Here is a 21435-nt window from a genome sequence, read left to right as displayed (position 1 = left end):
TTTATAAACTTTTATAAGGTCACCCCTCAATCTCCTATGCTCGAGTGAAAAACATCCCAGCCTATCTTTATGACTCAAATTTCCCATTTCCGGCAACTTCCCGGTTAATCTTTACTGAACCCTCTCCTGTTTAATAATATCCTTCCTATAACAGGGCGACCAGAACCGCGCACAGTATGCCAGAAGAGGCTTCACCAATGTCCTGTATAACCACAACATGATGTCCCAACTCCTATACTCCAGTCTGAGCAGTGCAGGCAAGCATGCTAAACGCCTTCTTAACCACTTTGTCTACCTGTGACGCAAATTTCAAAGAATTATGTACCTGAATCCCTAGGTCTCTCTGTTCTACCCAGGGCCGTATCATCAACTGTACAAGTCCTGCTCTTGTTTGGTTTACCAAAATGCAATACCTCGCATTTATCTAAATTAAACTCTATCTGCCACTCCTCAGCCCACGGATCCAATTGATCAAATTCTATTTGTAAACCTTCTTCACTGTCCACTATACCACCGATTTTGGTGTCATCCACAAAATTACTAACCATGCCTCCTATATTCTCATCCAAATCGTTTATATAACTGGCAAAGAAAAATGAACCCAGTACCGAATACCGCTAGTCACAGGCCTCCAGTCTGAAAAACAACCCTCCACCACCACCCTCTGTCTCCTACCTTAAAACCAATTTTGTATCCAATTAAAAGGTGGAATCAGAGATTATTATTCTGAGAAGAATTCAGAATTCTTACCCGCATCAAAGCTGTATTCCCTTTTAGTTGAGAAATATGCTGTCAAAGTTTTAGCACCATTTCCCAAAACATGCGAAATATTCAAATTTAAACAAAGCAATCGGTACCAAGTCACAGATATGTTCAGGTAAAACATTAGAGAATCTACCAATGATATTCACCAACTGCAAAGCATTTCAGCTAGTGCAGTAAAATTCCTATTTCAGGGAAATGGTTTGTACTCTTTTCCCAATTTCATCAATACAAATGTTACCAGACTGCCCACAAGATTAATTTCGACAACCATTCTTTGCGCCCACCTGTAGCGATTTGCAATTAATAAGCGAATTCATGCAGACTTCTTTTTTTTTTTAAGAACAAAAGTGTGTCCTGCATTTCTGAGAGAAGTCACTACTCAGAGATACCTCAAACGTGTGGAGTCATACAGGGGGGCCCTGTTTTATAAACATGCGACTTACAAACATGATCTTACATCAGAGGGTAATTTTAATTTTTTTTAAATTTAACCTATTTTTCTAATCAGCCTGTTCAAAGATGTTATTCCACATCTCTGAAGCAGGTGGAACTTGAACCTTGGCCACCTAGTCCAGAGGTAGCGACACTATCGCTGCTCCACAAAAGGGCCAGGAGTGTAAATTTAAAAGACCCAACATATGAACATTTCCTGCACTTTCAAATGGTTGCTTTACATTGTCCTGCATCATGTCCCAACTTGCACAAAAATCACCTCGCGAAGAGACTCTAAAACAGAACCTGTTCACAATCCGGGGACTGCCTGTACTTCAACTGGGACCATTCTTTTCTAGTGCAGAACTGTCAAAGGGAGGAAAACTATACTGCCTTTCACAGCAGTCATAGAATAGATTAGAATCAAAGAATCAGTCCAATGCTGTAGTCTGAAATTTAAAACGTCCTGACAGCCACTTTGACAGCTGCTATCAAAGGGTAAGTGGGGGGTCTGTTGGTTCAGTTGGCGAGTCGGCTGGGTTTTGATGCAGAGTGACCCTAATAATACAGGTTCAATTTCCGGACCAGGCTGAAGTTACCATGAAGGACTTGCCTTCTCAACCTTGCCCCTATCCTAAGGTGTGGTGACCCTCATGTTAAACGACCACCTGTCTCTCTGAGATAGCAGCCCAATAGTCCTTTGGACTATGGCAACTTTACCTTTTACACACAAGGCAAGACCAATATTATAGTGCAGGGAGGATCAGGTGTCAAATGGCAGGGGTTTAGTATCAGGAGGGGTAGAAGAGAGAGAAGAATGACATACAAGTTAGAAGGCAGGGAAGTTGGGTACCAGGTGGGGAGAGTTATGTGCTAGCTTGGTAGGGGATCATTAGAGAGAGAAGTGGTGCTTTAAGCTGAGGGTCACCATGCCTCAGGAAAGGGGAGAGGTTGAGAAGGAAAATCCTTTGTGATAATCGCAGCCAGTGCAGAAACAGATAAATAGTGTGCTCGATGGGCTGAATGCCAGGGTGCCAATTGAGAAAGGCGCAAGTAGCAGCTAAGTGTTTAGATTAGGTCAGGGTAGGCTGGAGAAATCAGATCTGTTGGGGGTTGGGAGGATTGATGCCAGGTCTGAGGGTGAGTCCGGTCTGGCAGGCAGACAGAAATAGATGGTCAGCTCTGGCAGCAAGAGTTTGGTGAGTGAGAGCAAGCGCGAGAGAGACAGACAGAGAGGTGGGTGCTTGTCAGTCAGAGTCAGGGGTGCAATAAGACAGGGGGCTAACAGTCAGGTAAGTTTGGAGTCAGTTTAAAAGTTACTCAGGAGTTAGAGTATGTAATAGTCTACCTTTTCCTGAGCAACTACCTTACTGAATTACATCAGAACCATCCAAACTCTCCAATTTGTCTGGAGACTTTTGTAGGGTGTCAGCCATTGTGGAATTGCCCAGAGGAAGATTCAATTCCCTAGGCAATTTTAATTTTGTTCACATGTGGGACATGGTGTCTCTTCTAGATCCAACACTTAGGATAGTAAGAGACTCAAAAAGCAAAGGAACAAATTTTGAGACAGTGTATTCTAAGGTGTGAGACAGTGTATTTCTAACCTATTTCTAAATTTTCTTCAGGAACATGTACTCAAGATTGCTGAAAATGCACTGTACAAGTCTTTTTTTAAAAAAACAAGTCTACATATTTATTTCTTGGTTAACAGTCAACGCTTTTACATTGAAATGTTAATCACAGCATTTGTTACTTAAGTAAACACCATTTCAGATGCACCATTTTATTACAGAAACAGAGGCATCATAATTAGTTGCTAGGGAAGCCACTTTGTTTACATTCTTACATGGTTACATTTGTTTACAGCTTCAAAATCTCCCCTCCCCCAACTCCATCCCAAAACCAGCCCAGCTTGCCCCTGACAACAAGGTGCAGGGCTGGATGAACACAGCAGGCCAAGCAGCATCATAGGAGCAGAGAGGCTGACGTTTCGGGCCTAGACCCTTCATCAGAAAAGGGGGAGGGGAAGGGGGTTTTGAAATAAATAGGGAGAGAGTGGGAGGCGGATAGAAGAGGGATAGAGGAGAGGATAGGTGGAGAGGAAACAAACAGGTCGAAGAGGCGGGGATGGAGCCAGTAAAGGTGAGTGTAGGTAGGGAGTTAGGAAGGGGATAGGTCAGTCCAGGGAGGACGGACAGGTCAAGGGGGCGGAATGAGGTTGGTCGGTAGGAGATGGAGGTGCGGCTTGAGGTGGGAGGAGGGGATAGGTGGGAGGAAGAACAGGTTAGGGAGGCAGGGACGAGCTGGACTGGTTTTGGGATGCGGTAGGGGGAGGGGAGATTTTGAAACTTGTGAAATCCACATTGATACCATTGGGCTGCAGGGTTCCCAAGCGGAATATGAGTTGCTGTTCCTGCAACCTTCGGGTGGCATCGTTGTGGCACTGCAGGAGGCCCAGGATGGACGTGTCGTCTGAGGAATGGGAGGGGGAGTTGAAATGGTTCGCGATTGGGAGGTGCAGTTGTTTATTGCGAACCGAGCGTAAGTGTTCTGCAAAGCGGTCCCCGAGCCTCCGCTTGGTTTCCCCGATGTAGAGGAAGCCACACCGGGTACAGCGGATGCAGTATACCACATTGGCAGATGTGCAGGTGAACATCTGCTTGATGTGGAAAGTCTTCTTGGGGCCTGGGATGGGGGTGAGGGAGGAGGTATGGGGGCAGGTGTAGCACTTCCTGCAGTTGCAGGGAAAAGTGCCGGGTGTGGTGGAGCTGGAGGGGAGTGTGGAGCAGACAAGGGAGTCACGGAGAGAGTTGTCCCTCCGGAAAGCAGATAAGGGTGGGGAGGGAAAGATGTCTTTGGTGGTGGGGTCGGATTGCAGATGGTGGAAGTGTCAGAGGATGATGCGTTGGATCCGGAGGTTGGTGGGGTGGTACGTGAGGACAAGGGGGATTCTTTTTTGGTTCTTATTGCGTGGACGGAGTGTGAGGGATGAGTTGCGGGAAATATGGGAGACACGGTTGAGGGCGTTCTCGACCACCGAGGGGGGGAAGTTACGGTCCTTGAAAAACGAGGACAACTGAGATGTACGGGAGTGGAATGCCTCATCCTGGGTGCAGATGCGGCGGAGGCGAAGGAATTGGGAATAGGGGATAGCATTTTTGCAGGAAGGTGGGTGGGAGGAGGAGTATTCTAGGTAGCTGTGGGAGTCGGTGGGCTTGAAATGAATATCGGTTTCTAGGTGGTTGCCCGATATGGGGACATAGAGGTCCAGGAAGGGGAGAGAGGTGTTAGAGATGGTCCAGGTAAACTTAAGGTTGGGGTGGAAGGTGTTAGTGAAGTGGATGAACTGTTCGAGCTCCTCGTGGGAACACGAGGCGGCGCCGATACAGTCATCAATGTAACGGAGGAAGAGGTGGGGTTTAGGGCCGGTGTAGGTACGGAAGAGGGATTGTTCCACGTAACCTACAAAGAGGCAGGCGTAGCTTGGGCCCATGCGGGTACCCATGGCTACTCCCTTTGTCTGTAGGAAGTGGGAGGAATTGAAAGAGAAGTTGTTGAGGGGGAGGACTTGCCTCCCTAACCTGTCCTTCCTCCCACCTCCTTCATACTAGCCTCATCCCGCCCCCTTGACCTGTCCATCCTCCCTGGACTGACCTATCCTCTCCCTAACTCCCCACCTACACACACCTTTACTGGCTCCATCCCCGCCTCTTTGACCTATCTGTCTCCTCTCCACCTATCTTCTCCTTTATCCATCTTCTATCTGCCTCTCCCTATTTATTTCAGAATCCCCTTCCCCTCCCCCATTTCTGAAGAAGGGTCTAGGCCCGAAACATCAGCTTTCCTGCTCCTCTGATGCTGCTTGGCCTGCTGTGTTCATCCAGATCTACACCTTGTTATCTCTTGTTTACATTGGATACGAGTTGTCACACTATACTCCCTCGTCCTCAATACTGATTCAACAATTCAAGAGGCAGTCTCCAAAACAATCTGGAGCTACCGACACCACAGTATCCATTCTTCTGATGGCAGATCACTGACCTGAAATTTTGACGGTTTTTTTTAACCCGATTAGTACTATCTGGCTGGAGATTTTCCTGTTTTCATCGCAGATTTACAGAATCAGCAGTATTTTGCTTTTGTTCACAGAACTGATAAATTTTCTGGGGTAAATTCCACAACAGTATCCCCAGCTCGTGACTAGAAAACCGAGAGTACAAAATGAATGGTATTTACACTTTCTTTAATTAGCTCATGGGATGTAGATATTGCTGGCTTGGTCAGTATTTAGTGCACATTTCCCTATAAAACAATCACTGATTTAAAAAGACAGGTTAGGGCTTCCCCACAAATCACTGAAAACGATAGCCACTCCACACAGAAATTTGTGTTGGTTCAATGAAACAATGGAATCCAGATGTAACTAATTGCATTTCTGATCATTAAAGGAAAAGGAATAACACGCACTATCATTAGGCATATAATCACAATGTCCATTTATATAAAGAAAGCATGTGTAGTTCAACTTTTTCTGCTTTTATCAGTAAGACAAAAAACTAAATTTGCAACTGTGTATTGACTTCCTTGGTTGCTGAACCATGGTAGATATTTAAAGATATACATCATGACTGTCACTATACCTGTGGCTAGTCAGCAAATTCTATTGGACAATGTTGTATAAGAGACACCAGCAACAACTTGTTCCTTTGGTGGGTCTCAGCACTGCTCAGAGCTTCACTGTACCTGGTTTCTTTTCCATCAAAATTTGGTCAAACTTAAATTCTGTCTTAACTAAGCACACAAGTTCAACTGTTATGTTTGGATCACTTGCATTAACTTGTCAAATTGTTGTCAAGTGACATAAATACATTCAAGCTTTAAAATAAGCCTGTTTTTACTACACAGATAGGAGAAGTCACAAGTTTACATAGAACTCAGATTATATCTCAGAATTATTCTACAGCATTTCGTAAGTCTGAAGTACTTTAGCTAGCTATTTACTAACAGTAAAACTGTATAGGAACCTCCAACACAGGAACAAGCTATTTGGTTCAACTGGCCAATCCTAATGCTCTATACAAGCTCCTATCATTCCTCCTTATCTAATGCCATGTACATCTCCTTCTACTCCTTTCACCTTGACATGCTAAAGATGGCTTTCTCTTGAAAACATATATGCTCTATATGTCAACTACAACTTAAGCTATCAGTTTGATTTAACTTCTGAATTACTTACTGGATACAATGGCAAAGTGTGCATGATCATTTTAAGTGTTTGTTTCCACCTTTTGCATATCTGAGTAACAAACATTAACAACAAATCTCTTTTATTTACAACGGCTTTTGAAAATCCAGAAATTTTATTATATTATCCTTGTCTAATTTCTGTTACTTCTTTAAAGAATTCAATAAAGTTGGTAAGACACAACATCAAATATTTTTTGACCATTCAGAATATATTTGGTTTCTATACCTTTCAGTAGATTCCATCACATTTCCTATGACCAAGCTAATCTCTCTTTTAAGTATAGGTTTAACTCGAGCAGCTTGCTCGCCCTCTGCCAAGATGCTTTTCTAACAAGTTCTAACAATGTAAAGAAATTGTGTGTCCCTTATCTTTTTAGTAATTAAATTTAATACGTGCAGGAAAAGAGCCTTCTGGATCAATGGTAACCCCCGTTTCAATCTTAAATATCTTTATTTAAGGTTCTTGCGAAGATTTGTAGCTCAGGTTGTGGATGAGGATGTTGGGTTGCTCGACGAGCTGGCTGGTTATCATATAGTGGCGTTGATCTACTCCGCTTGGTATTTATACGGTCCGGTCTGTTAAGTTGGGTTGTGTCATTTCTGGTTCGGTTCTGCATGGGTTTGTATATGGGTCTAATTCCACATGTTTGTTGATTGCATTATAGGTTGAAAACCATCCTAGCTCAAGCCAACCACAGACACACACGGGAAATTCCTGGAGAACTGGTTTTCAACCCGTAATGCAATCAACAAACAGGTGGAATTAGACCCCATATACAAACCCATGCAGAACAAACAGAACCGGAAATGACACAACCCAACTTAACATACTGGATCATATAAATACCAAGTGCAGCAGAACAACATCACTTCATCAGAGGCCGCACTGATGATATTACCGAGCATGGTGACAAAACGTCTGTATGATAACCATCCAGCTCGGCAAGCAAGCCAACAAGCTAAATATCTTTAAACCTATTTTTGATCTTGCCTCCAATGTCACGTTTCTCTGTGGAGAAAATGAAAGTGAGTTTCCACACAATGTGCAACAACACAGAAAGAGGCCATTCAGCCCAACAGTGAGGTGATTATGCCTAGATGCTCACATAGCATTGTCTGTGCACACAATTCCAGGCCTCCTGCTACACGGAAGTCTGTAATGTGCATGTGTACAGAACAGATGTGAGATTGGAATGGGAAGCGAATGGGCCAGAGGGTGGGACTTGGTGGAGGTGGTGAATGCAGGTCAATGATGACAACCAGAGCAGTCTGGACAGGCGGGCTCTGCCTGTCCTCTCCACTCCCACAGTCCTATCTCTTCACACCCCGCATCCATTAATACACATTCACACTTGGTGGCAGCAAATGTAACCTAAAGTTTTAACTAGTGGAGTTATATCTTGACAGTTCATAGTTGTTTACCAGTGATTAGAATCTATTTATTTGTAATAAATAGTTCCTGTTCAGTGCAAAAACCTGGTCCGTGTCTTCTGTGAGCCAGAGTCTATCTTAGAGGTAAATTAGGGACTTTGCGTACGTTGATTAAAAAGTTTTATTTTTATGGTGACTCTGGGAATATAGGATGTTGATTTCCAACACGCTACACAGTGAGACATGACTTTAGTCAAATTAATAAATCTTTAAAATATTAAACAAATTACTATGAAGCAGTAACAATGTTATCACTGATTCAAAATTTCATAACTAGATAAAATCTAGATGAAATAATAAACACCACTGCAATAAGTAATACTCATTCCCTATTTAAAAAGGTCCCTGTTCCAGTTCAAGTGCTCATAACAGACAAAAGAGTGGAAGCTCTCCAAACAAACTTCCACGAACTGTCAAGTATAAACTACCTTGATTTCTAGTAAATCATTAAAAGGGGTCAATAAAAGAACTTGTATTTCTTTAATATTTGCAGGTGAAAATTAGGGAGCAAAAGCCCGAAACTCACCCTTAAATTGGGCTCTGCAGAATATTGTAAGTCAAAATTCTCTACTCCTACTTGCAAAGCTTTGTACAATATAGACCCAGTCCCAAGATCTATTTTAAAAAAGCGTCAGGAACCTGGCTGTTTGCATTATATTAGTATTTGCAACTAGTCATTCTCTGAAGCAAGAGACAGCAATGGTCTTGATGACACCACTACAAGTTTACACAGAAGTACTTTCAGCTTCTCAACACACAAAACTATCAAAGGTTGCAAAAACCCATTTGGCACACTAATGTTCTTTGGGGAAGTAAGACTGGCAGCTTTACCTGGCCTAGCCTACATGAAATGCCAGATCCATGGTAATTGTGGTCAACTTTTAATTACCCTCTGAAATGGATAAGCAAGCAATTCAGTTCAAGGGCAATTAGGGACAGATAAAAAAATGCTGGCCTTGCCGGCAACTCTCACACCCATGAAAGAATAAAACATTACATATGTAATTACAGCCACGATCATAAGAAAAGTACCAAATCAAAAGCATCAGATACGACTGAAAAATTTCACAATTATTAGTTTGATTCAATTTATACCCACTTATCTTTCAACTAATACTTTATCGCCTCATGCACAGAAAATTCAATTGGCTTTAAAGATCACAGAATAATTACAGTCAAGGAGGCCATTTATCCAACTGAGTTATGTGCTGGTTCTTTGCGAGAGCAATTCAGCTAGCCCTGCTCCTCGCTCCTTTCTTCATAAGCTCTGGAAATTCTTTCTTTGGGATCACATTCTTTTGAAGTGACAACTGAATCAGCTTCCACCTCCCTCTCAGGTACTGCATCCTAGATCCCAAATAATCATTGCATGAATAAATCATACAATTACAAACACAAGACAACAGAGATAACTCTCAAATTCTCATGAGGTTAACATACTGTATGTTATTCAGAACGAAGTAGCAGTAGATCTTAGGAAAGCTACAGCTTTTTGTGGAATGGGGTCGTCTTTACCCAGGATAAAAAATAGCAGCTAAACTCTCTTATCTCTGTAATTTGAGTTCTTGAACAGTTCCAGCTCAGATGGAGCAGTCTTTCGGTCACAATAGGTGCTGGGTAAAGAGCTCCCCAATTTGCAGAAAGATTTTTGAAGTGTGCCCAATGACCATCTTGAAAATAAGGACACCTGCACTTGCAAAAAACCAAAAGGTTGGCTTCCAGGATGGGTGCAATTTACAGGTTTCAATGTACAACAAATGGGGAAGGTGTCTGCCTTGTATAATGTGTAGGGAGATTGCAAATATATGCTTTTTAATTGATTTTATGATTCTCCCATTATCGCTTCACTTCAGTATCCCCTGCAATATTGCCTGCCAAATTTACTTTTATAGACTGATAAATTGTTCTCAAATCATGTGTGTACTTGATGGTTGTCACTAAGTCGAGAAATGTGTAGATTTTTCTTGTTTTCGCCCATTTATATCATTCACACCTACTCTTTTGTTGCTGATACCAGGCAAAATTAAACAATCCAGCTGCAACATGCTTTCAGTCCAATGGCTGAAATCATGGTTTCTGATCTCTTCGATGCCCTCCAACATGGAGCTGAAATCTCACTACTTTCCATTCTTCAAAGATAGTTTCCTACTGGTTCTTGTGTCTAATCAAGCAACTTTCATCTTTGAGGTTTGCTCTTCACCCATTTTTTTGCAACTGTGTCCAAGAAGCTTGGTTTACTACTGAGTCTCTATCTCAACAACTGAAGGTCTCACTTACAAAGAAAAGCTGGGTAGGCTGAGACATTTTCCACTGTAGTGTACAAGGTTGAGAGGTGACCTTTTAGCAGTTTATAAAATAATGAGGGGTACAGATAGGGTTAATGGTCATTGTCCTTTCCCTAGGATGGGGGTTTTCAAGACTAGGGAATATCTTTTTAAGGTTGGAGGAGAGAGATTTAAAAAAGACAGGAGGGGTAATTTTTTTCTTTTTTACACAGAGGGTGGTTCACGTGTGCAACGAACTTCAAGAGGAAGTGGTAGATGTGGGTGCAATTACAATGTTTAAAAGACATTTGGATAAGTACATGAATTGGAAAGGTTTGGAGGGATATGGGCAAGAAGCAGACAGGTGGGACTAGTTTGAGAACATGGTCGGCATGGACTGGTTGGACCAAAGGGTCTGTTTCCATGCTGTATAACTCTATGAATCTTGGGTCCCTATAAATTTTGACCACCCATAATTTCAGTACTACTACTCTATCTGGGAAAGTTCCTGAGCATTTCTTGCACATTTTTAATGAGAGATTGTGGCGCCTCTCACACCCAATTTCTAAAATCTCTCTTTCAATTTGATGAAGACTTTCAGTACTCATCTAAAGCTTCCTCATATCTTTTGAAGCCATCCACAACCAAGGTGTGGAGGTGCCAGTGTTGGACTGGGGTGGACAAGGTCAGAAATCTAAACAACACCAGGTTTTTCTGAAAAAAGGGTCCTGACTCGAAACGTCTGTTTTCCTGCTCCTCTGATGCTGCCTGGCCTGCTGTGTTCATCCAGCTCCACACTGTGTTATCTCCGACTCCTTACTATCTCCAGGTTACAGTCCAACAGGTTTATTTGAAAATACAAGCTTTTGGAGCCTCATGCCTCCTTCAGGTATTGAAGGAGTGAGGCTCCAAAAGCTTGTGTTTTCAAATAAACCTGTTGGACTATAACCTGGAGATAGTAAGAAGTCGGAGATAACACAGTGTAGAGCTGGAGGAACACAGCAGGCCAGGCAGCATCAGAGCAGCAGGAAAACAGACGTTTCGAGTCAGGACCCTTCTTCAGAAAAACTTGATGTTGTGAGATTTTTGACCTTATCCATAACCAATGCACACAATTTACCTTCCTCCTATGTTCAAATTGGACTTGAAAGAACCACCACTTCTTTACTGTGGTCTATATTCCAGGATATCAACATTGTTCAATGCCATCCTCAATCCTTGGGCTTTTAAAACCCAAGTTGGGCATTAGTTGTAACTTTGAAATAAAACACATTAACTAAGCATGCAAATAGAAATGAATTAGTACAATCTATCAGCCATTACAGACACATGATTAGAATGACTTGAATTAGGACACGAATCTTGAATGGGGTCAAGACATTACGGAATGACAGGAGAGTGGGAAAAGATGGAAGGGTGGCTATGTTAGTTGATAATGGTATTACTGCCATAGAGAGAGATGACCTAAGTTCAGGAAACCAAAATTTAGAAAAGGTCTGGGTAGAAATTAAACATAATAACAGCAAGAAATCACACGTGGGAGTGGTGTACAGGTTCCCTAACAGTAACCACAGACTAGCATGGGGTATAAAGGAAGAAACATGAGAGTTTATAAGGCACTTGATAGGAGACATTAATCTACATATCAATTGGAAAAGGCAAATGAGCAAAGATAGCCTAGATGAGAAGTTCATACAAAGTTTTCAGGATAGTTTCCCGTAACAGTACATTTTGAAGTTCACCAGACAGCAGGCTATACAAGACCTAGTTTTATACAGCGTGACAGGATTATTTGTTATCGCATAGTGAAGGTGCTCCTAGGTAGTAGTGACCATAATAAGAATGAATTTTAGTTTGAGCGAGAGAGGAGTGGATCCGAGACAAATTTTTAAAAATTTGAATAAGGGCAGTTATGAGGGCTTGAAACAGAACTGGCTACTGTGAACTGGCAAATTAGTTAATAGAGATACAGAGGCACATATTTAAAGGCTATTATGAGGAAAGCTTGGTCAGACCAGGTTGTATTCTCTGTAGTTTAGAAGAGCAAGAGGTGACTTAGTTGAAACTTATTAAATCCTGAAGGGATCTTGATGAGGTTGATATGAAAAGGATGCTTCGTCTTGTGGGAGAATTTAGAACAAGGGATCACTATTTAAAATCTGGGATTGCTCATTCAGAGATGAGACAACTTTTTTTCTTTTTTCATAGGGTCATGAATCTTTAAACTTGTCTCCCTGCAATGGAGGTGGAGACAGAATCCTTAAATACTTTAAGGTGGAGGTAGACAGCTATGTGTTAAGCAGGGGGTTGAAAGGTCATCAGAGGTAGGCAGAAATGTAGTGATGCTCTCATTGAATAGCCGAACAGACTCAAGGGGCTGAATGACCTACTTCTGCTCCAGTTCGCACCTCCATATATATCCCAAGTACTGTATCAACCTTGTTCATTATCTAGATTACAATAATAGACTCATCACCTTGGGCTCCTACACAAAGTAAAAACTGCATTCCAGTAGACACAATACAACTTCAGAAGAACTACCGAGTGCAGAGGACTTCTGCACAGTGATTTGAGATTATAAAATTCCCTGCATTTGAATCTATGGGCACTTCTTAGCTCAGCAACTCGATGATATGCTATCACTTTGTGTCACATTATTTGTCTTATAAAAATATTTGTCAATTTATTATAAATGCCTATTACTGAAAATCTGTGCCCAATTTGTCACTGATTAATCACTGGAGTGAGCAGTCAGGGATTATGAGTTCAATGAACAATGAAAGCAACAGCAAGACCTTTCAAAATTAAGGGACAAGTCACTTAAGACATGGGTGAAGCAAAATTGTTTCTATTAGAGGGTCATGGTCTTTGGAACTTCCTTCCTCAGAAGGGAATGGAAGCAGAGTCTCTGAATATTTTAAAGGCAGAGACAGATAAATTTTAAGTAAACACAGGGTGCAAGTTTACTGGGGGTGGGAATATGGAGGTAAAACTACAATCAGATCAGCCATGACCTTATTAAATGGTGAAGCAGACTTGAGGAACTGCTGCTGCTCCTAGCTCATATGTTTGTACAACAGTACGATTGTTTCAAAAGGTAACCCCGAGATGGGGAAACAACAGAGTCGAAATGTAGTCAGAAGGTAAACTGCTAGTAACTGGTTAGGTGACAAAAAGGTAGTGAACAGATTTACAAAGATGTTGCCAGGGTTGGATGGTTTGAACTCTAGAGAGAGGCTGAGTAGGCTGGGGGCTATTTTCCCTGGAGCCTCGGAGACTGAGGGGTGACCTTGCAGAGGTTTATGAAATCATGAGGGGCATGGATAGGGTAAATAGACAAAGTATTTTCCCACGGGTGGGGGAGTCCAAAACTCGAGGGCATAGGTTTAAGGTGAGAGGGGAAAGATTTAAAAGGGATCTAAGGGGCAACATTTTCATGCAGAGGGTGGTGTGTGTATGGAATTAGCTGCCAGAGGAAGTGGAGGAGGCTGGCACAATTACAACATTTAAAAGCGTTCTAGATGGGTATATGAATAGGAAGGGTTTAGAGGGATATAGGCCAAATGCTGCCATGGGGCTAGATTTATTTGGGATGTCTGGTTGGCATGGACAAGTTGGACCGAAGGGTCTGTTTCTGTGCTTTACATCTCTATGACTCTATAACATTGAAAGAAAGACACCGTAGGACGTGATGAAATGTGAAGACAACCTCTTCCTCTCCTTACTTTGTATCAGTTTTTCTCAGAGTCTGTTTGCTTTCACATTTTAACTACTTTTAATTGCAAAATTGCAAACTAGATTAAGATCTCATCTGAAAACTTCATGCAATTTTGGTCCATCGTATGGTGGGGATATAACAAAGGCCTCAAAATTCAAGAAGAGCCAGTAGAATAACACATAAAGGCTCAATTTGCAATCTTGGAGCTGCATTTTACAGATATGAACTTGCGACAACATATCCATACCATCAATAAGACTGTCCTCATGTGCCAATATATCATCACCTGATTCCATCTTGGTCTCTCACTTCCACTGCTAAAACCCTCCTCCGTGTCTTTACTACATCTCATCTCGACATTTGTAATCCTCTCCTCCCACATTCCATAAATGTGTGTTCATCCAAAGATTTGCTACTGTCTGTATGCTAACTCACATCAACTCCCATTCAGCAATCATCCCTACGTATGATAATCTATTTGGCTGATCTTGTGGCAACTTTCAATTTTTCACTCCTAGTTTTCAAATCCCATTGTGGCCTCAACCCTCCATACTCAATCTCATAACACTCAGCAATTTTAGCACTCCTTCAGCTACCTTGGCCCCAAATACCAGAATTCCCTTCACAAATCTCACCAACCCCTTTTCCTTCTCTAAGACACTGCTTAAAGCCTACCTCATTAACCAAGTTTTTGGTCACCAGCCTTGATGCTTTCTTTTGTGCACACAGTCACATTTTGTTTGATAGCTTCCTATGACACTCTCATGCTTCTTTCATTAAAGCTTCTTTACACAAACAAGCTATTGTTGCTGCTCCTATGTAAACTTTGCTATGCCTGCACCTTATCAAGGGAACTCCACATTCATAGACAAAGGGCATGATGTTGCAATATCTACCCAATAAACATGTCAATTAAAACTGGAGCTTGACATTCAAGTCAAAGTGTAGTTTTAATGTGGTATTTCTTATTTATTATAAACAACTTTTCTCGCTCTGAAAATTAAATTTTACAGTGGAGTCCTATTCCTTCAGACTTTAATCTGTATGGCAGTTGTAAACAGGTTTTTTCTGTCCTTTATGAAGCATGGTGACCCTCAGGATAAATTAGTAAATAGATGATAGTAAAATACAGCGTGTGCAGGGTAATTTGATCTTAGAGTAGGATAATAGGTCAGCACAACATTGTGGGCCGAACGGCCTGTACTGTGCTGTACTGCTCTATGTTCTCAACTCACCACCAACTGTCTCTCTCTCCGATGAGAAAGCAGTCCTATGTCCTGAGACGATAGGAGCTTTATCTTTAGTTGAAGAGAAATACCACTGAGCACCCTGTTTGCACAGGTTTCAAGATCTCCTGTAGAGTGCTATATTGTATCAAAGCCCAAATAAAAATTGTCAAGGAAAATGGAAAAAAAAAGTCATTGGGTTCTGAATTGGGTGAGAAATGTTGAGTATCTGAGCATATGTAATCTTGATATGATGTAATCATGACACTCCGCCTGCTTTATGTCAACTTTGATGTACTCTTTGAAAGCCCAACCTCTAAACCTCTAGAAGACGAAGAAGAGAATAAAGACAGTTGACACACAGGCAGACACACCCCTCCTGGCTTGAAACTAAATTGTTGTTCCAACAGTCACTGGCTCAAAAACCTGAACTCTCCCATGCCTAAGCCCTCCCACCCCACACACCAGGCCTTGTTATCACATAGTCTGCCATTACACACTACCTATCGTTAGCCACCAACAGCCTCCATTAACAGCTGTTCACCCTCCCAGCAAGATCGTTATCCTGTTCTTTGTCTGTCCAACTGTCTTCTCTCTCTCTGGGCTTTATCCCACCTTTCATTTACTCCTTATCCCTCATCTTCTGCATATTATCCGACATTTTCCTAACCACCATCAGTTCTAAATTTGATTTCTCTTCACAGATCCTGCCAGACCTGCTGAGCTTTTCCAGCAACTTCTATTTTTGTTTCTGATTTACGGCAGCCGCAGTTCTTTCGGTTTTTACCCTCTCAAGACTATTGGGGGTGTGCAATAAGGTTGCATTTGCTGCCGCCGACATCTGCATGCTACATGGTTGGGAGATCCTGGGAGAGGGTTGGTAGGAGAAGATCAAGGTCTGGGAGAGAACCAGAGGGGAGACAGTGAGGAAGAGACTGGGGGAGAGCGCAGCAAGATGACAAAATAGGAGAGGACCTCTCGGTTCCTGCACCCTCCTTGCATCATCGCTTCCTGACTCCTGGGCTCTCCTTGTCACCACCACTACACATACATAAGCCCCAGCCCTGGGCTTCTGGACCCTTTTCACTTCCTGCTCCGGGGGATTGGTCCCCATTCTGCCTTCATTTCCCCATCACAGAGGCCCAATTCAAAATCACGCCCTTCCCTGCACATGAGCAAAAATGTGGTTCTGCGTGATATCACACATAAAGCCTATGTGATGACATCAGTGTTTGGAATCATGCGTTCCCCAGTGAACACACGTGTGGTTACCCACAGTTGGCGATGTCAGCAAACATTGCTGTACAATAAATGCACATCCCATGAGCTAATCAAAAATAAATGTAAATATCATTCATGCTCTCTAAGCATTCTAAAGCTCTTTATAGTCATTTCAGCATTTTAAACTTATTGTAGGCAAATATAGCAACCAATTTGTAAACCATTATGTCTGCAAGGAAAATGAGCAAAGGTCACCAGGCAGCCTTATTCTCTGATATTAGTTGAGAGTTTGATATGTGTCCAGTCTAATATTGATGTATATATTTTCATGCAACTTGAAGGTACTGCAGAATTAAACACAAAGTTAGCTTGCAATGGGAAGAAAACGTTTTAACTTTGAAAAGGAGGAAAAGAACAAATTTGTATCCCTGTATTGTCCTTTAGAGGAGGTAGTGGCATAGTGGTAATGTCACTGGATTAGTAATCTAGAAACCCCAGCCAATGCTGTGGGGTCACGGATTTGAATGCTACCAAGGAAGATGGTGAAATTTCAGTTCAGTGAAAATCTGGAATTAAGAACTGGTCAAATATTGACCATGTAATTGCTGTCAATTGTGGTAAAACAAACCAGAATTAGTTCAATGATGTCTTTTAGGGAAGGAAATCTGTGGTCTTTACCTGGTCTGCCTACATAGGACTCCAAACCCACAGCAATGTGGTTGATTCTCAAATTCCCTTTGGGCAATTAGGGACGGGCAACAAAAGTTGGCCTAGCCAGCGGTGTCCACATCCCATGTATGACTAAAATAAATCCACTTGTCTCACAGTCCACGGAGAATGTTCTCTCCCTCCATTCTGGCATCTTATGTTTCCCCGTTTTATTATTCCTCATTATTCATGGCCACGTCTTTTGCTCTCTAAGCCCGACTTCTAGAATTAGTCCCCTAGACCAATTCACATTGCCTCTGTTAATGCGTCCCCGAAACTTATCTCTTTAACCAACTCTTTACTTATCTGTCTTGACTTGTGCATTTTTGCCTTGGTGTCTGACTATACACCCGTAAAACTCTAAATGAGAAATGAAAGCCACAATGTGTTTTTGTTGGTTTCTCATTATTTGATAAACAACAATCTGAATTGCTGAGGAATTTTCATGAAATATTGGTGTATGTTAAGTGGATCACTTGATGACTATCAAATTAACTAAAATTTTATCCCTCCAAGAATTAAATATTGTAATCTGAGTTTCTAATGAATGTAGTAATTTTAAAACAAAATTGTGTATAATTTGCTCATCAATAATTGTTGGTGTCAGTTGCTTTTATGTTGAGCAAAAGGTTTGATTTTTCTGGCACTTCCTGAATCAGCGATCACATATCCCCATCTGTTACCTGAACGTGAAACAGTTTGGACCTGTTGAAGCCGATAACCTCCACTTTTCTAAATCACTTAATTTTATTCCTGAGCTGCTGTTGTATTATGCAAGATCTAGAAGTTGTTGATGTCTTTTTGGTTTTTAATGGATTCCAGCAGTTTCAAATTTGATCTTCAAATGGCTATGAGGTCTACACAGTGTGAGCTCGCAACACTTGTGCCAGAAACAATTTGAGTAAAATTTTAGTGTTTAAAAGTATCACTTGTTTCTTAATTGTTTTTACATCACTTTAAGCTGCGATGGGAACTTTGCAGCATATTGATTTTGGTTTTTCAGAAGTTGTTTGTAAAAATTGATACGTTCTGTGGTGTTGTATGTGATGAATGACTAATCATTGTAATTGCTTAAGAAGTGCCTCCTCTTCCCATTAGTTGTTTAACTAGGAGCAGGAGTAGCCAAGTTAACCCTTTCAAGCTTGTTCTGACACCTAATACAATCATGGCAGATCTCATTTCAATCTCAAATCTCCTGTCTTGCCTGTTCCCCATATACCTTTCACCAGTTAAAACTCTGTCTACCTCCTCCTGAAATTTATTCATTGTCCCAGGATCCACCAGATTTTGGGGTAGCAAATTCCAGATTCATGACCCTTTGAGAGAAGTAATTCCTCCCCACCTGTTTTAAGTTCGCCAGCCCTTAGCCCAAAACTATGACTTGTTGTTCCAAATTGCCCCACGAGGGGAACCATCTGCTCTACAGCTACTCAATCCTCTCTGGCATCATATGCCTTTCTTCAACCATATCTTATCCTTTTAAGCTCTAGCAAGTATAGGCCGGAACTACTCAACCTCTCCACGTAAGACAAATCTTTCATCTCTGATTAAATCGAGTGAATCTTACCTGAGCTGCCTCTAGTAAGGGTACCAAATCTGTATGCAGTACTCCAGATGTGGTCTTACAGATATATTATACAGTTGCAACAATATATTACTTGTGGTAGGGCTGCAGAAGTTTGATCTGATCCATTGGTTATGGAGTATCTAAGATATTTCCTTTTACTACCATCCTTATCCCACAACTTGAGATCTCTACACTCACCTAACTGTGGTATCTTAAACATCCCTGAATTTAACTGCTATACCATTGGTGGCTTCTTCACTTGCCCAGACTTTGATCTCCAAAAGTTCCTTCTCTAATTGTAACTTTTGACCTCTTCTCTTCCTTTCAGATGCTCATTAAAGCCTCCTTCTTTAACCACCTGCCCTAATATCCTTATTAGTGAGGAAAATGACACAGGCAGCTAATCAGAGAGTCTCAAATTTACTGATAGAAAGGCATATAAAATCCTGGAGGTAAACGGTCTTAAGATGAAAATTTACATTAAAATAATTTTAAGCTTCTTCTGCAAAGCTTTCATCAAATAAAAATCAACAGCACCTAAAATAATGAAAATGATATCATTCAAATTTCTTTTAAACAGGTGGGTTCAAATGTTTCAATGTTTATAGACAAAAGTGTTTTTGTTTATCTTAAATTGAAAGATATTTGTCATGTATTATACATCTTGGGTGTCTGAACTCTTTTTTTGAATCAATTAGATATGTTTAAGGCACAATTATGTCGACGCTTTAGTTTAATTCTAGAAAAAAGGTGTCTGTAAACTAACTCCCCTACTTACATTGTTAGATTTGTTCTCTTAACACAACAATACATTTGTGGATTAAGAATAGCAGATTTACATGTTGGCTGTCATAAATAAGTGGATTTAATATGAAAACCAGAATCAGGTTTATGTATGCCATTTAAAATTCTCAGAAACTGAAACTACACCCAAATAAGAATTGTAAGCTTGTAAAAAATACAAAGGATATGCATAAAAGTAATCTTCCCTCACGAAAGTACAAGCTGTGAACATCGAGCCTGGTTTAGAAAGGTTATGGAGGCTTCACAACCAACAAATAGCTAACCAGCCGTCAGACAACCCTACTGTACACTAATCTACATGTGCAAGATACAACACAGGCCAGGTGGTGTTTTTGTTTATAAGTACTAGAACATTTCTGGTCCAGCCTAGAGCCATGTTTCAAAATGGCAATCTTAAAAACTGGACAAATACAAAATGTAACACTTAATCTAATTACCAGTTTACTCCACCCATAATCAATTATTTCCTCAACAAGTAAAAACCCATAGTTTCACAAAAATCACTGGTTCACTGCAATATTGTTAAACTTAGCATACTTGTAATTGTGTCACAACATTAAAATGGTGGTTTGTGCACATTCTGGCCTTAGTTTCTAAATCTGATCTACTTATATCTGGTCTTAAAAACAGCCTAAACTTCCAAATATTTGAAAGAATGTGCAACTCCCCAAGTCTTTTTCAACACCACCATTCAAAGCTGCAGCCTCTACCATTGAGAAGGACAAAAGCAATAGAAACACGGAAACATCACCACCTGCTAGTCCCCCGACTAACTACACACTACCCTGACTTGGAATTATATCACTGCTTCATCACTGCCACTGGATCAAAATCCTGAACCCCTCATCCTAACAACAATGTGCACCTGCAGCAGCTCAAGAAAGTGACTTGTCACAACTTCTAGAAGCCAACTCAGAATCAGAAACATTGCTGGCCATACCAACAAAAGAATTATAACAAGTCTGGTAGCTGAGCAAGTGACTAAAGTATAAAAGAACCACAGAGATGAGACTTTTAATAACATGGGGTGATGACGTGAAATCAATAAATAGAGCAATTTTGTTACAGTGCCTCACGTAAAACTCAATCATCATATGGTTGCCCACTCAGGGCAGCACTGAAATTAAAAATCATATTGAAAATAAACAATATTTATAAGTTGCAAATATAATGATAGTAAGGTCTTGTAAAACAATGCATGCATTTAGTGTACATGCATCAGCCCTGCAAACTGCACTTTTAACTCTTTTGAGGTGGAACATCCAGAAAACAGAACAATAATTCGACACCACCAAGCTACATATAAACAGCAAGCCATGTTAAAGTTTTTTTTGACACTCAACACACAAATGTTGACAACACAAAAGAAACAGCAAAACGACTCAAAACTACATTTCAAATGAGAGAAAGGGGTGGGTGAATTTTGCAGCTTGTTGATTTCACCTCATCCAGCAGGAAATGAGTTAACCCTCAAGAACCCACCTGATGCTCAACATGGACCCCATCCCCCGTGGGCCAACGGTGTTTGCTCGAGTAGGTGCCCAGTTGCTCCCCCGGCTGCCTCTGGAAGAAATAACCCACGGTAGCATCATCTTGGGACCGGCCACTGAGAGGAGGCTGGACTCCGGGGTTGCCGGACGCCACAGCTGGGGCAGCACCAGGGCCCAGAGTGGCTCCGGCTGCTGCAGCAGTCAGCACCATCCCACTGCTGCCGCCCTGAGGAGCGTTCCCTCCACCGCTTCCTCCACCTCCCCCTCCTCCATGCATCATCCGTGCCGAATCCTGCTGCCAGGCCACTTCATTCATACCCAGGAGCACACATGGAGGAATATTCATTCCACGGGAACCTGCAGAGCAGCAAGTAATTGTCGCATTAGCCGAGGAGCGAAAACCAGCCCCAGCACCAAACAACATAACTCCCAACCCCATCATCACACACCTCCACCCCTACCTCCTCTTCTTCCCATTCCACCCTTCCTTCCCTCCTCGACACACCCCCCCCCCCCTCCACCCCTCCCTCCCCCCCCCCCCCCCCCCCCCCCCCCCCCC

General features: G+C 41.7%; 1 protein-coding gene across 12 annotated transcripts in view; it reads right to left on the bottom strand.

The window, feature by feature from the left end:
* LOC109917083 (pumilio homolog 2) overlaps positions 1-21228 on the bottom strand; it is a 103945-nt gene extending 82717 nt beyond the window's left edge. For 10 of the 12 annotated variants that reach the window (XM_048597313.1, XM_048597312.1, XM_048597316.1 and 7 more), the window contains exon 1: positions 20869-21225. In XM_048597313.1, coding sequence (XP_048453270.1) covers positions 20869-21222 — 354 coding nt within the window. In that variant the 5' untranslated portion in view covers positions 21223-21225. Of the gene's footprint in view, positions 1-20868 lie in introns of all 12 variants that reach the window. The other 2 variants (XM_048597322.1, XM_048597318.1) reach the window with 2 other exon arrangements.
* Positions 21229-21435: the final 207 nt, after the last annotated feature.

This window comes from Rhincodon typus, chromosome 5 (genome assembly GCF_021869965.1).
Source record: "Rhincodon typus isolate 14 chromosome 5, sRhiTyp1.1, whole genome shotgun sequence".
NCBI classification, from domain to species: Eukaryota; Metazoa; Chordata; class Chondrichthyes; order Orectolobiformes; family Rhincodontidae; genus Rhincodon; species Rhincodon typus.
Note: the sequence above shows the minus strand (reverse complement) of the source record. Positions and strands in the feature narration are given on the sequence as shown.